Source organism: Helobdella robusta (assembly GCF_000326865.2).
Source record: "Helobdella robusta unplaced genomic scaffold HELROscaffold_37, whole genome shotgun sequence".
NCBI classification, from domain to species: domain Eukaryota; kingdom Metazoa; phylum Annelida; class Clitellata; order Rhynchobdellida; family Glossiphoniidae; genus Helobdella; species Helobdella robusta.
The window spans coordinates 222,307-235,444 of record NW_008704785.1 but is presented as its reverse complement, the minus strand read 5'-3'; the positions used below and the strand labels follow the sequence as shown (position 1 = coordinate 235,444).

At 34.5% G+C, this 13,138-nt stretch overlaps 1 protein-coding gene across 1 annotated transcript; it reads right to left on the bottom strand.

Annotated features, from left to right (window-relative positions):
• Positions 1 to 1,565: 1,565 nt before the first annotated feature.
• On the bottom strand, positions 1,566 to 7,019 carry HELRODRAFT_83631 (hypothetical protein; the record flags this gene model as incomplete). The annotated part of the gene is made up of 5 exons (XM_009023673.1): positions 1,566 to 1,835; positions 2,165 to 2,295; positions 2,422 to 2,562; positions 2,902 to 3,205; positions 6,951 to 7,019. Coding segments are annotated over 5 exons (915 nt in total), but the record flags the coding sequence as incomplete, so codon positions are not given.
• Positions 7,020 to 13,138: the final 6,119 nt, after the last annotated feature.

The window sequence follows — 13,138 nt, the reverse complement described above, 5'->3', positions numbered from 1 at the left end:
AGAGAGAGAGAGAGAGAGAGAAAGGGAGAAAGAGAGAGAGAGTAAAATCATTTATTTGTTGTAAGTAAATACAAGTTTTTTGAAGTTGTTGAAGTAAAACAAAAAAAATCGCGTTTTTTGTTCTAATTTTTTCGTAAGTTTAAAAAATAACCGTTGTCATAAATACTGGTAAATATACTTTATATTTAAACAGTTTCTGCTAAAACTGACACGCGCAACAGAAATATGAATGATGATTTTATAACTTCTAAGAACTTTCTTGAATTACGATGCAATTAACTGAACAATTGGATGATTAGAGCTCATAACGTGTTTATTCATTATTCATGCTTAAAGACGCATTAATACGTTATCAGCGAATTTTAAATAATTTAGCCAATTTTAACAAAATTATTAATTTTAATTAAATTTCTAAAAAAATTATTACTAATAGCATCTCTGTTAGTGTTATTAAAATAGGCTAAGCTTAATCTCGAGACTTAAATAAATTAATGTTTTCTTTCAATCGATTGCCAAGTTATATTTACAACACTATCACTACTACTAATACTACTACTACTACTACTACTACTACTACTACTACTACTACTACTACTACTACTACTAGTGCTGCTGCTGCTGCTACTACTACTACAGTGGGGTCATGGCTGTGTGTGTGTGTGTGTGCGTGCGTGCCTAAAATGTATGTACAAATAACGCTGGGGCCTGTTTTAAATGCAGGGCAAAGCTCATTTTAAGAAATTATAAATAATTATTGAAATGTCTATTATTATTATTAAATTAACAAATGAAACGTAATGATTAATAATTGTTAGAAACACATGAATTAACAAATGAAACGTAATGATTAATAATTGTTAGAAACACACACACAAACACACACAAACACACACAAACACACACAAAAACAAACACACACAATTACACACATACACACACAAACACACGTACACGCAAAGTGTTTTAGTACAAACCTATATAATAAGAATGATAACCTTATCTAATACACATAAACGTAAATTAAATAATAAATAGATAAAATTAATATCAATAAAGTTCAGTTGGTCTTATAATATTGTTAATATTAATAAATGAAGCAACGGTAGATAAATAACTGTTTGCCACCATTCAGTGTTTGGTTCAACATTTAATCTGACTAGTTACAACAAAAATTTGTTTACTTTTGACCGACCGACCACCCAACCAACCAATCAGATCACTTGAAAACCAGTCACCTACAAGCCAACCAATCAGATCACTTGAGAACCAGCCACCAAACACAGCCAACCAATCAGATTACTTGAAAACCGGCCACCCAACCAGCCGACCAATCAAATTACTTGAGAAGATACAGCGGCCAATAGATGAAGTTAAATATGAAAAACATGATGGGGAATATGAAACGAGAAACCATGTCGACCAAAGCCGCGTCCGTTATGTCTGTACACCACAGTCTTGCTTTCAACTTCTTGAATGAAGTCTGAACGATAATTTTTTTAAGAAATTATTTAATTAATTATAACTTCATAATTTATTATAATTATTATTTATAATTATCGGATTATTTATAATAATAGTAATAAACAATCGCCAGCCAACCGCATCACGTAAAAACCAACATTCTTAGTAGACGGACAGGGTTTATTTTTATCCCGTCTAGCCAAAACATTGACGACTGAGTATTCGATGAACGCGCCAAACACAAAAACCAGACAGGTAGCCATCCAGACGTCTATGGCCTTCGTAAAGGAGACGGCGGGGAAACGACCTTGACCTGAACTCTGGGTCGTGATTGTCAACATTGTCAGTATGCCCAGAGATATGCGTGCTGGTACCTGTTAATATGGGTGTATATAAGTATGTGTATGTGTGTGTGTGTATGTGTGTGTGTGTATGTGTGTGTTAAAAGTTAAAAAAGGTTTCTCTCTCTTTTGCGTTTCCTCCAGAGGTTTCAACGACAAACACACACAGCGTATAAGAATACGTGTGCAAACCACGCATCATACACATTGCATATGATAGGCGGGGATCTCTTTGTATTCGAACCCAGTCATAGCAATAGCAAGACCAGACGCCATTAACCATTGAGCCATCACGCCGCCATCATAGTGTGTGTCACTACCAGCACCGCAAAAACAACAGCAGCAGCAGCACCACCACCCACTGATTCCAGATCAATCCAGAAAGAGACCCAGGACAGCAGTACAACCAGCAAGCTGGGCAGATAGACTGACAACACGTAGGCCCTCAACCTTCTTTCGAGGTGGAAATATGCCCTCAAGCACGGAAAGTTGCCTGAAAATGACGTAATAAAATAGAAATTAAGGATACTACTACTACTGCAGCTACTACTACTGCTGCTGCTGCTACAACAACAACAACTACTACTACACACCGTTATCAACAACAAAACACAGGCACCTGTACTACTCATCTGTTGGCTGCAAACGATGTGTGAGATGCCCTGGATGATGTACTCTGGCAGGCTGATGGAAGGGTTCACCTCCACGGGCTTCGCATCAGTTCGCCAAAAAAACATTAATTCGTCAGTTGTGTAGGCGTCTGCATCATTGAGAATGATAGCGTTGGTGGCCAGGGTAGTAACAATAATGGCGTTGGTGGTAAGGGTGGCGGCGATGATGGTGTTGGTGGTGAAGGCGATGATGTTGGTGATGAGGATGACGGCGATAATCACCTAGTGGTAGATGATTATTTGAGTTAGAAATCAACGTGATGGCCAGTTTGCAAATATATATAAAAATGTAACGGGCATATACATGAATGAGTGAACGAACGAACAAATGAATAAATAAATGAATGAACAAACAAACAAACAAGCAAACGAACGAATAAACAAACATAAAAAAATTTATAAAAAACCATCAAAAATCCGCAACTAACAACTGCCCAATTCAATTTTGCACGTCTGATTGTCCATGGGATATTTATTGAACTGCATATCGCAGGCCAGCGTTAGCGATAAGCGTTGGCTATACAGGATCGTCCCATCTGGAGAGATTCGGATCAAACGATTAGGAACGGTAATTTGGTGGAAAACCCCGGCTTTCAGGTTGCGTACAAATACATCGGGGGTCCAGAGTCTATCAAATTGTCTGTGGTTTAGTGTTAAGTTTGATTTCGTGTGCGTGTATCTCAGGCGCTCATCTCGCCACATCTGCCGTAAGTACATCGTCATCGAGAATTCCTGTTTGTGTGTGTGTTTGTGTGTGTTTGTGTGTGTGTGTGTGCGTGTGTGTGTGCGCGTGTGTGTGTGTGCGTGAGTTTGTGTGTGTGTGCGTGTGTGTGTGCATGCCAGATAGTGATGCTGCTGCTACAGATGATGATGGTGGGTGATTAAGAGGGTGCACTAATTCTTGCATAAGGATTTTGGTCATAAAACCAGGCTATCATGTTTCAGATATTCCTTATAAAGAGGAAGATGATCACGATGAAGTCAATGATGATGATGATGATGAATGTGTGTATGTATGTACACACGCACACGCACAAACACACGTACACACGCGCAAATAAACATAACTCTAAAACCATTCAAACACTCATCTCACGATCTAAGTAATGTTAAAATAATCCTCTTAAGCATCGATAACGATGGTCTTCTGTATTCATATTAAAAATCAACAAACACATACACACACGTATACACACACACACACACACACACACACGCGCGTACACACATTAATGTTATTTCCGTTATGAGTTTGGTAATTTATCGTTAACGTAATATTAATATTTGTCTCATGTTTTTGATTGATTGGTAGATATTGGTAGAACCGTCGGAATATTAAGTGTGTGCTTGTGTGTGATTGTTTTATGTGTGTGTGTTTTGTGTGTGTGTTGTGTGTGTGTGTGTTGTGTTGTGTGTGCGTACAAAATTGCCCAACTGGATACTTTATAGGCTTATTAGGGCTTCAAAAAATTAATAAATTAACGAGTTAATGATTGAATTAACGAATGATTGAATGAATGATTAAATGAATGAATGGATGAATGAATAAATAAATAAGTGAATGAACGAGTGAATGAATGAATAATAATTCAATACAAATATTGTTTGTGGTTTTCCAGCTTTAAATTTATTTAAAAGTAATGGAAAAAATTTATTTACAATTTGTTAAGGGAGAAAAAAAAGAATTATTTTCGACTATTGATATGAAAGAAAAGTCTTATAATATCATTAAAACGTTATCATCATCATTTTCGTTATTATTTTCATTATTATCATTATCATTATTATTATTGTATTGTTATATTGTTATTATTAACATTATTATTATTATTATTATTATTATTATTATTATTATTATTATTAAATTAACACTATTTTTATTGCATAATTTTATTGGAAGGTTGAAATAATAGTCGTTCCCGTTATTATTATCATTATCATCATCATCATTATTATTATTATTATTATTATTATTATTATTGTTGTTGTTGTTGTTGTTGTTGATATTAAATGCGGAGGAGACATAAGGGATGTTGTTGAATCCGGAAAAATTTTCATAGCGCTGAAATGCTTTTAATATTTTTAGCAGCAGGTCCCGAGCTGGGAAATAAAATGCATTATTAGATTTCTAAATTGATTTTGTCCTGACGTGTTTGTCATCTTAGGTTGGCTGTTGCTGGCGAGGAAGTAGAAGATGACGATGATGATGAAGATGGCTATAATGAGGACGACGATGATGAAGACGATGAAGAGGAAGACGATGATGAAGGCGATGACGACGATGGTGTTGCTTTCAAATCTGCTCTTTATCTTTTCAATATAATGACGTTATGCGGTTGAAAAGGACGGCGATGTTGAAGATGGTGATGATGTTAACATGATAATAGCAAAGGGCTGAATGACGATAGTGACGTAATGGTGATGACATCCTGCCGCAACAGGCCAGCCATAATGAGTAAAGATGAACATTTGTTGATGACAATTTTTTTAAATTTTAAAGTTTGAAAAATGGTACACGTTCAATTTTAAATTTTTGAAATGATTTCGTACGTTCGACGCCTTTGTTGAACTCTTCACACACTTTCACCCACATCTTCCCACACTTTCATTCACATTTTCGTCTCAGGATTTCACGTCCAAATTATTTGAAGAAGCAAGGACCAGGCTGGGGGCGGATAATCTTACTGAAGGCATCTAACTTCAATTTTGGTTGCGGCACAGGTGGTTCATTTGTACTGAAGTGTTTCCGGTACCAAGAAATTTCGCTTCTGTCCAGGGACCACTTCGGCCGCCATAAGCTGCCATCTATCTTGCAGGTGATGCTGTTTGGTATGTTGCACTGCTGACCGATGAGGATTGGCTTTTCCAGGAAAGAATCTGGGATTTGGTTTTTCTTGGAGTTGGAAATGTTTTTGACCAAAGTGAAACGTTTCTTAGGCGGTTCAGGCTTGGTGTTGTACTTTGTAGTCAGGTGTTCCGGTGTTTTTATAGTTGCAATCAGGGGATTCTCCTTATTAAAGTACTGACTCTGCAAATCGTATCTCTTACAGCTAACTGTTTCGTAAAGGTAGCGATTGGAAAATTTCACAAGTTGATCGTTTTTGTTTTCAGCGACGTTCGCTAACTTAGACAGAGGTTGTTCCACGTCCAGACTGGAGCTGACAATCGCTTCATCAGTGTGAGCCTCATGACCCTGATGGCTGAAACTACTCTGCTGACTGTGACGACTATGCTGACTCAATCTCGATCCTGTGTGGAAACTTTCCTCACGTTCGGCGAGGTCCCGCGCCAGCTTCGAGCTCTCCTGGTAGGCGAGGAACTGGTCGTTCCTGGTGTCGGCGTCGCCAGAGTAAAAATTCTTGGCGTTCGCTTGTTTCCCAGGCATGATTTTGAAGTTTTCTGTCGAGTTTTTCAAATTGATTTCAATGAAAGGAGAATTGTGGTTGTTCTTCCACGATTTTGATTTGTCGCTAAATTTCCCATGAGAATCTGTCTTACGAGAATGCATGTTCGGTTGAGGTGACCTATCTAATTTCTTAACGATTCCTAGCGCGTCGTGTATCTGAAGAGATATGGAAGTGAATTTCGAGAACAGTAGTGTAAGGGATGGTCGTACACTTGCAGTGGCGATGATGTTGTTTCGTTCGTTGAAAATCGTTCGATTGGTGATTAACTTTTTTTTATAAAAATTTTTACTAACGCAGTTTATTTTATAAAAAAAAATTGATAGATAAATTAGATTTCGTAAAGTCAGTCAATCAAAGCAAACTTCAAATTTTCTTTTTTTATTTTTATCTTAGAATCGTTTTCAGCCTCAATTTTTTACGAATCTGCGAAAGACTTTAAAGTATTTTCACAAAACTTCCAACAAACCGCTGTTTCGAAGTTATTTAAAAAAAAACTTTCTACATGCAATAATCACACGCTAGCAAGTGCATGCTGCGTTCAACTCCGACCATTCTGAAGGCAGGCGACAATAGCAACGTTCGATACTCCCAACCTAGCGGCAAAAAAATTTTAAATATTAAAATCTTTCGATATTGGTTATAAAGTTGTTATTCCGGGTGTTATGCTGTTAGCGATGTTGGTTAGCTTCACAGATAGATAGAGCATGTGTGTTGAATGTTTCAATATTACGGCTACTGTTCGATCCTAATACTGTTGTTGTTTTCATTATTGATGACGTCATGCATGTTTAACATAAATAAATTTCGGAGATGGCATGATAAGCCGATAAAATTTTTTGCGGTTTGTTTTTTGTTTTTTTTTTTATAATAAAATGGTTTATTCTAAATTAAATTAAAATAAAAGTTCGTTCTCTTTGATGAAAATAAGACAATCAACTAACCAACCAGCCAATCAACCAATCAACCAACCAACCAACCAATTAATTAACCAACCAACCAACCAATTAACCAACCAACCAACCAGCCAGCCGGCCGGCCAACCAACCGACCAATTAACCAACCTAACCAACCATTTTAGTTTCGCTGATAGAGCTGATGTCGTTGATGTTCATGTTGATGTAAATGTTCAACGGCTTACCTATAATTGAGTTGAGATGATGGTGACGATGACGACGATGATGAAGAAAATAATGATGATAATATAGCTGTCGAAAAATTAATTTCAGGCAGAAAAGATGCTAATGTGCCAAAAGACAATTTCACACATTAAACCAAAAAATAGTTTAAAAAAATAATATCTTGAATGAAATCTCAGCCAATAACAGGGCATCACGCTGTATTGATAATATCATTAGAAACCTTAAAGGAAAATTTTCTATCAAATTTGGAATTAAAAAACTCAAAAAATCTATACCTGATATATAAACATTTTTATGATATCTACATACACGTACAAACACACTCGCACAAACACACAAACACAGACACTCATATATATATATATATATATATATATATATATATATATATATATTTATATTATCGTATGGGGACAAAAATTTTGCTCGAGGAAGTGATCATTGATTCATCATTCACAGACGACTGGCTTTCAAGTGGCTGTGTTATCAAAGGAAAAGCCGACAATGAAGCGACGACTGGGACGACGACGATGATAATGTTGTTGGTGATGATGATGACGACGATGATAACGCTGGTGATGATGATGATGATGATAATGATGATGGCAAGAAGGCATCATCATAATTATCACATCATCAGCAAAGATGCCATAATTATCACATCAGCTAAGATAATTACGATAAAGATGATGATGAATTAAAAGAGTGATAACACTGATGATGACAAGATGGTGTTGAAATGTTAATTGTTTGACGTTACTGGCCGATGGTAGAAGCGATAATAATGACCAGATAGAAGCTTTAAAATAGGATTAGGCAAGGATTAATCCATTGATTGCCGGCAGACTCAACATACACACGATAGTGTATTGATCTCAATACTTTGTTTTGCATTCATGATACATGATACATGACATGATACAGACATGATACATGACATGATATGATACGTCGTGTAATATGATTAGATGGAGTAATGGGTGAGATAGCTGGTTTTTCGAGTGCAAATAATAAATCCTCGTCTAATGCATTGAAGGATAATCATCATTTGAGAGAGAGAGAGAGAGAGAGAGAGAGAGAGAGAGAGAGAAAGGGAGAGAAAAGGAATGATGAAACTATGATGATAATTATAAAGATTTGTAAATCTGTGATGATAAAATGTTTATAAAAGATGAAAAATTATTAAAAAATTATGAAAAAGATGTTTTTTTACCGGTGTCAGCTTGGGGTCTTGATCTGCTGTTGTATCTGCTTTCATCCAACATGCTCTCTATCATGTCCAACTTTTTTGTTCTTTAATCGTTCGTTCGTTCGTTCGTTTGTATGTTCGTTCGTTCATGTGTTGTGGTATTGTTTGTTCGTTTATTCATTTCAATGAAAAAGATAATAATAAAAATAATTAATATCAATAAATAAATAAAATGATAGCTAATAAAAATTTCAAAATCTCACCCGCTACCCGCCGACTGCCCTTTGGAATGACCTTGAATGCAGCGGAAGTAAAACAATGACGTCATAATGATGATGATGATGGTGGTGGAGGTGAGGAGGTTAGCCCTCTTTCTGGTGCATATCAACAACGACATCTTCAGACCTCTCAAGTCTTTCTTATGGATCTCTTAATTCAATTTTAATTTACTTTTGATTATTTTTATTTTATTTTATGATAAATTATATTTTTTTGATCGTTAATTATTATCGATGTTTTTCGTATTCTGTTTGATTTAATTAAATAAGTTCACTTTTTTAATTTAAATTTTTTGAATTTATTTCACCATATCGTCCTATCTTTTTTATTTTTTTTTCATATTCGTGCTTACTCCTGTCGTCTGCATACGTGCGATTTTAAATTTTGTTCTTCCGTTATTGCGTTTGCTTGTTTGTGAGTGTTTGTTTGTGTGTGTATGTGTGTTTGTGTATGAGTATGTGTGTGTTTGTACGTGTGTGTTTGTGCGTGTGTGTTTGTACGTGTGTGTATTTCTTTAAAACATTGGTTCGTTTGTGCCTTCTTGTTCAGAATTTTTTTTTCTTCCATAAAATTTTATTATCGTTTGATGTTTGTTTATGCATTCAAGCCTTCACTCATTTATTTGTTCACTTGCTCAACCAATCTTTCTCGGCTGTTTTATTCATTTATTTTTCACTCCGTTATTCATTCATTCATTCGTTCGTTCATTCATTCATTCGTTCGTTCATTCATTCATTCATTCGTTCATTCATTCATGCTTCAACAATGAGTTTATGTGTCTGTCTGTTAAAACGTTTGCATATTGTTTTTTCAGATGTTCATTTTTTGTTCATTTGTTTGTTTTGTTCGTTTATTCAATCAACTATTCATTCATTTGTTCATTCATTCATTCGTACATTCACTCATTAATTCTTTCTTTCTTTCTTTCTTTCTTTCATTCAATGATTCAATCAATCACAAATTTTGTACCTTCGCCTCTAATATTTTAAATTTCTCCATGTTTTGTTGGCAAATAATAATTTAACGTCTCACAAATTAGACAAGTCAACCAGGCGGAGAATGTAAATAAGGACATTTTTATAGACATCATCAAAATACTGAATAATAATTTAATAACACACACAAATAAGATTATAAATAGTAATTGTACCATCCCAAAAATATCCAATAAACCAAGTAACTGCTACGAACAAGAAGAATTTCCTTAAACATCTTGCAAAACTTAACATTGAAAAGGCATTCCTTATATTTTTAAAGTCAGTTCACCGAAATTACATTGTAAAATCAGCATTTTATATAGAATAATCCTCAACTTTTTAAGTCAAATCCAAACATTTTAAGAAAATTGAAAACGACTATTTGATAAAGTATGGCGAGATTTGAAAATAATGCGAAGCAGTTGAATGAAAGCTGTAGAAGATGTCGTATGTTTGGATTAGATGGATGGTGAGTGAGGTAAACATACGAAAAAAGAAAATTATTATTGTTGTTGTTGCTGCTGCTGCTGTTTTTTCTAGTTGTTTTTTGATTTCGAGATATCTTTTTTTACATTTTGAATCAAACTCAAATATTCTCCACAAGTAAGATGGACAGATTTCATTCACATTTATGGGTAAGGTTGCAAGGGTTTAACTTTAAAACTTCTCATGGAGATTTTGTAAAATTGGACCATAACCTTATCTAAGACACATAATGTTGGGAGGACCGCAACCCTGAGGCTCCTCTACCTTGGCTATCCCTCTAATAGTTATGAATACAATGCCCTATCCCACCACACCCTTACGTACATAGATAAAGGTACATACACACACACACACACACACACACACAATCAAAGATGCACACATAAACATCTCATTAGCATGCATGCCTACACTTATGTGAGCAGGCGAATATAAAAACAGACCAAAACAACAGACAATAACAATAACGACAACAACAGCAACAACATCGTCAACAACAACAACAACAACAACAAAGATACCAACATCAACAAAGAACGTCCAGCTAACCGAACAATAGCTCTCAACGAGGTAAGCTTTGGGGACATTTTAAATTGTGTATACAAGCTTAAGCGCTAACAAAAGCTGACGTAAAAACAAAAACGATTTTCATTATTTTTATCGGTCGACGACGAGAATAGCTTGATGTCGGGAGTTCACTTGTTGCATGGGTTCTTTTCAACACAGAGGAACATGGGTTTATCATAAACATTGAAGTATTTTCAATAAATTTTGCAATTGTGTATGATGCAGACGAAATTGAATTTAACCACAATGAAATAAACATGCATGCACGTACATCATATACACACACATGCATGCATGCATGCATGCATGCATACACACGCACACATACACACGCACATCCGTACAAAATGCACCTACATACATACCATGCAATCCTTGAACAAGGTCTTCTTGATACATTACATACACGCACATACGTATACATGACAATTCAGATACACTTGAAAAATTCAGAATCATAGTATATTTATACATATACATGTATTAACAATTTTAAGTTTGTGTGTATGTGTGTGTGTGTTTACAACCATAAAAAAATATGCAATTTTGCATTTATTTAATAAAGAGGACGGAGATGAGATTGCTTTGAGATGTAAAGACACGAACGAACTGTTGAATATATTGGAAGATGTTCTATTTACTTCAAAACTACATACACACACACACGTGAAAACATACACACACATAAAAACACATACACACATAAAAACACATACACACATGCATACACACATACATACGTACATACATACACGTACATAGAAAGCTATATACAAAACAAACGAACACCGATGAATAATTATATTAAACTGGACGCATGCAACTGTCATTTCTTCAGTGCATCAATGATAATGTGTGTGTGTGTGTGTTTGTGTGTGTTTGTGTGTATGTACGTGTGTGTATAATATACTTTCACATATTGATTGATAAAATTATATTTAAGTAACATCGAACTGTTCATAATATTGTATAAATAAGTTAGTAATAAATGAAAAACTGGGTAGAAAAGTGAGAGCAATGCGTTATTAAATGTTCTTTCAAGAGCCTTTTGGGTGTCGCGGTGCAGTAGTTTTTTTTTAAACTACATGCGGATCAAAGTTCACACCTTTGAATCTTGTCTTACTCCTTTCTACTGTCTCGCTTTCTATATATCTTAGTTTGTCCTATTACCTGTCCGTCTTCTTATTCTGTTTGTAAACTTTGTGGTTTGGAATTGTGTTGTATGATTTTTTTTAATTAAATCATTCTGTCATATATGGAACCTTTTTAGACATAAATTATGTTCACGTAGAATTATTTCTCATATGTATTTTAAATTTGTTTAATTCGTTATTTTTTTAAAACTGTTTAAACAATAATGACAACGATACATTCGCAACATCAACAACGCCAACGATGACAGCGTCAGCAACAACAACAATGACAGCATCAACAACAATGACAGCATCAACAACAACAACAACAACAACGACAACAACATACTATTCAAGACAACCCAACAAAGACATCATGTACAATTCTCATCCTACATTTGTTCAATTGATTTCATTGAACATGTTTGTTCCTTACACCCATCTGCCAGCCATCCAACGGACCAACCAACGCTAGCTTTCTATTCATTACTACTACTACCACTACCACCACTATTACTAGTACAACTACTACAACAACAACAACAACTACTACTACTACTACTGCTGCTACTACTACTACTACTACTACTACTACTACTACTACTACTACTACTACTACTACTACTACTACTACTACTAGTACTACTAGTAGTAGTAGTAACACTACTACTACAGCCGCTAGCAGACTTAAATCAAAAAGCTTAAATTATAGCAACAACTCAATGTTGAAACAAAATCAATAACAACAACAACAACAATAATAAATATTATTACCAAACTAACCGATCTAGTTCCTAATATAGAATTAGTTTTTCGATATTTAATTCTACAATGTTATAACCTTATACAATTACGTTATCTATTGACGTAACTAAGTTGTGATGCTATTTTCATTTTATATTGATGTCATTTCGACTTTAATGTCTCTTTGTATTGCTGCTAGGATGGTGTTGTTGCGATATTATTACTTCGTCTTTTGGCTTTTGTAATCAGTCAAAATTCAGCAATTTATCAATAGTTTGTCGCATTTGGTTTAATTATTTGTTGCAAAGGTGTAGTCAATTTTTCTTAAATTTTTTTTTGAAAAGAAGACTTTAACATTTTCAAGTTTAACCTTTAAATTAATTTATATCAAAATTATAATTAATTAATTGTAATAAATCTATTTTATTCATTTTTTTTGTTAAAATGTTAAATATATTAAGTTACAGCACATTTTTCGAAAATAATTTAAATGGAATGTCAAAATGATGTGACTCTATACGGATAACTTACTTATATACGATTACATACATGGTGTATATCGTCGAATACATACATACATACCTACATACATACATACCTACATACATACATACATACATACATACATACATACATACATACATACATACATACATACATACATACATACATACATACATACATACATACATACATACATACATACATACATACATACATACATACATACATACATACATACAT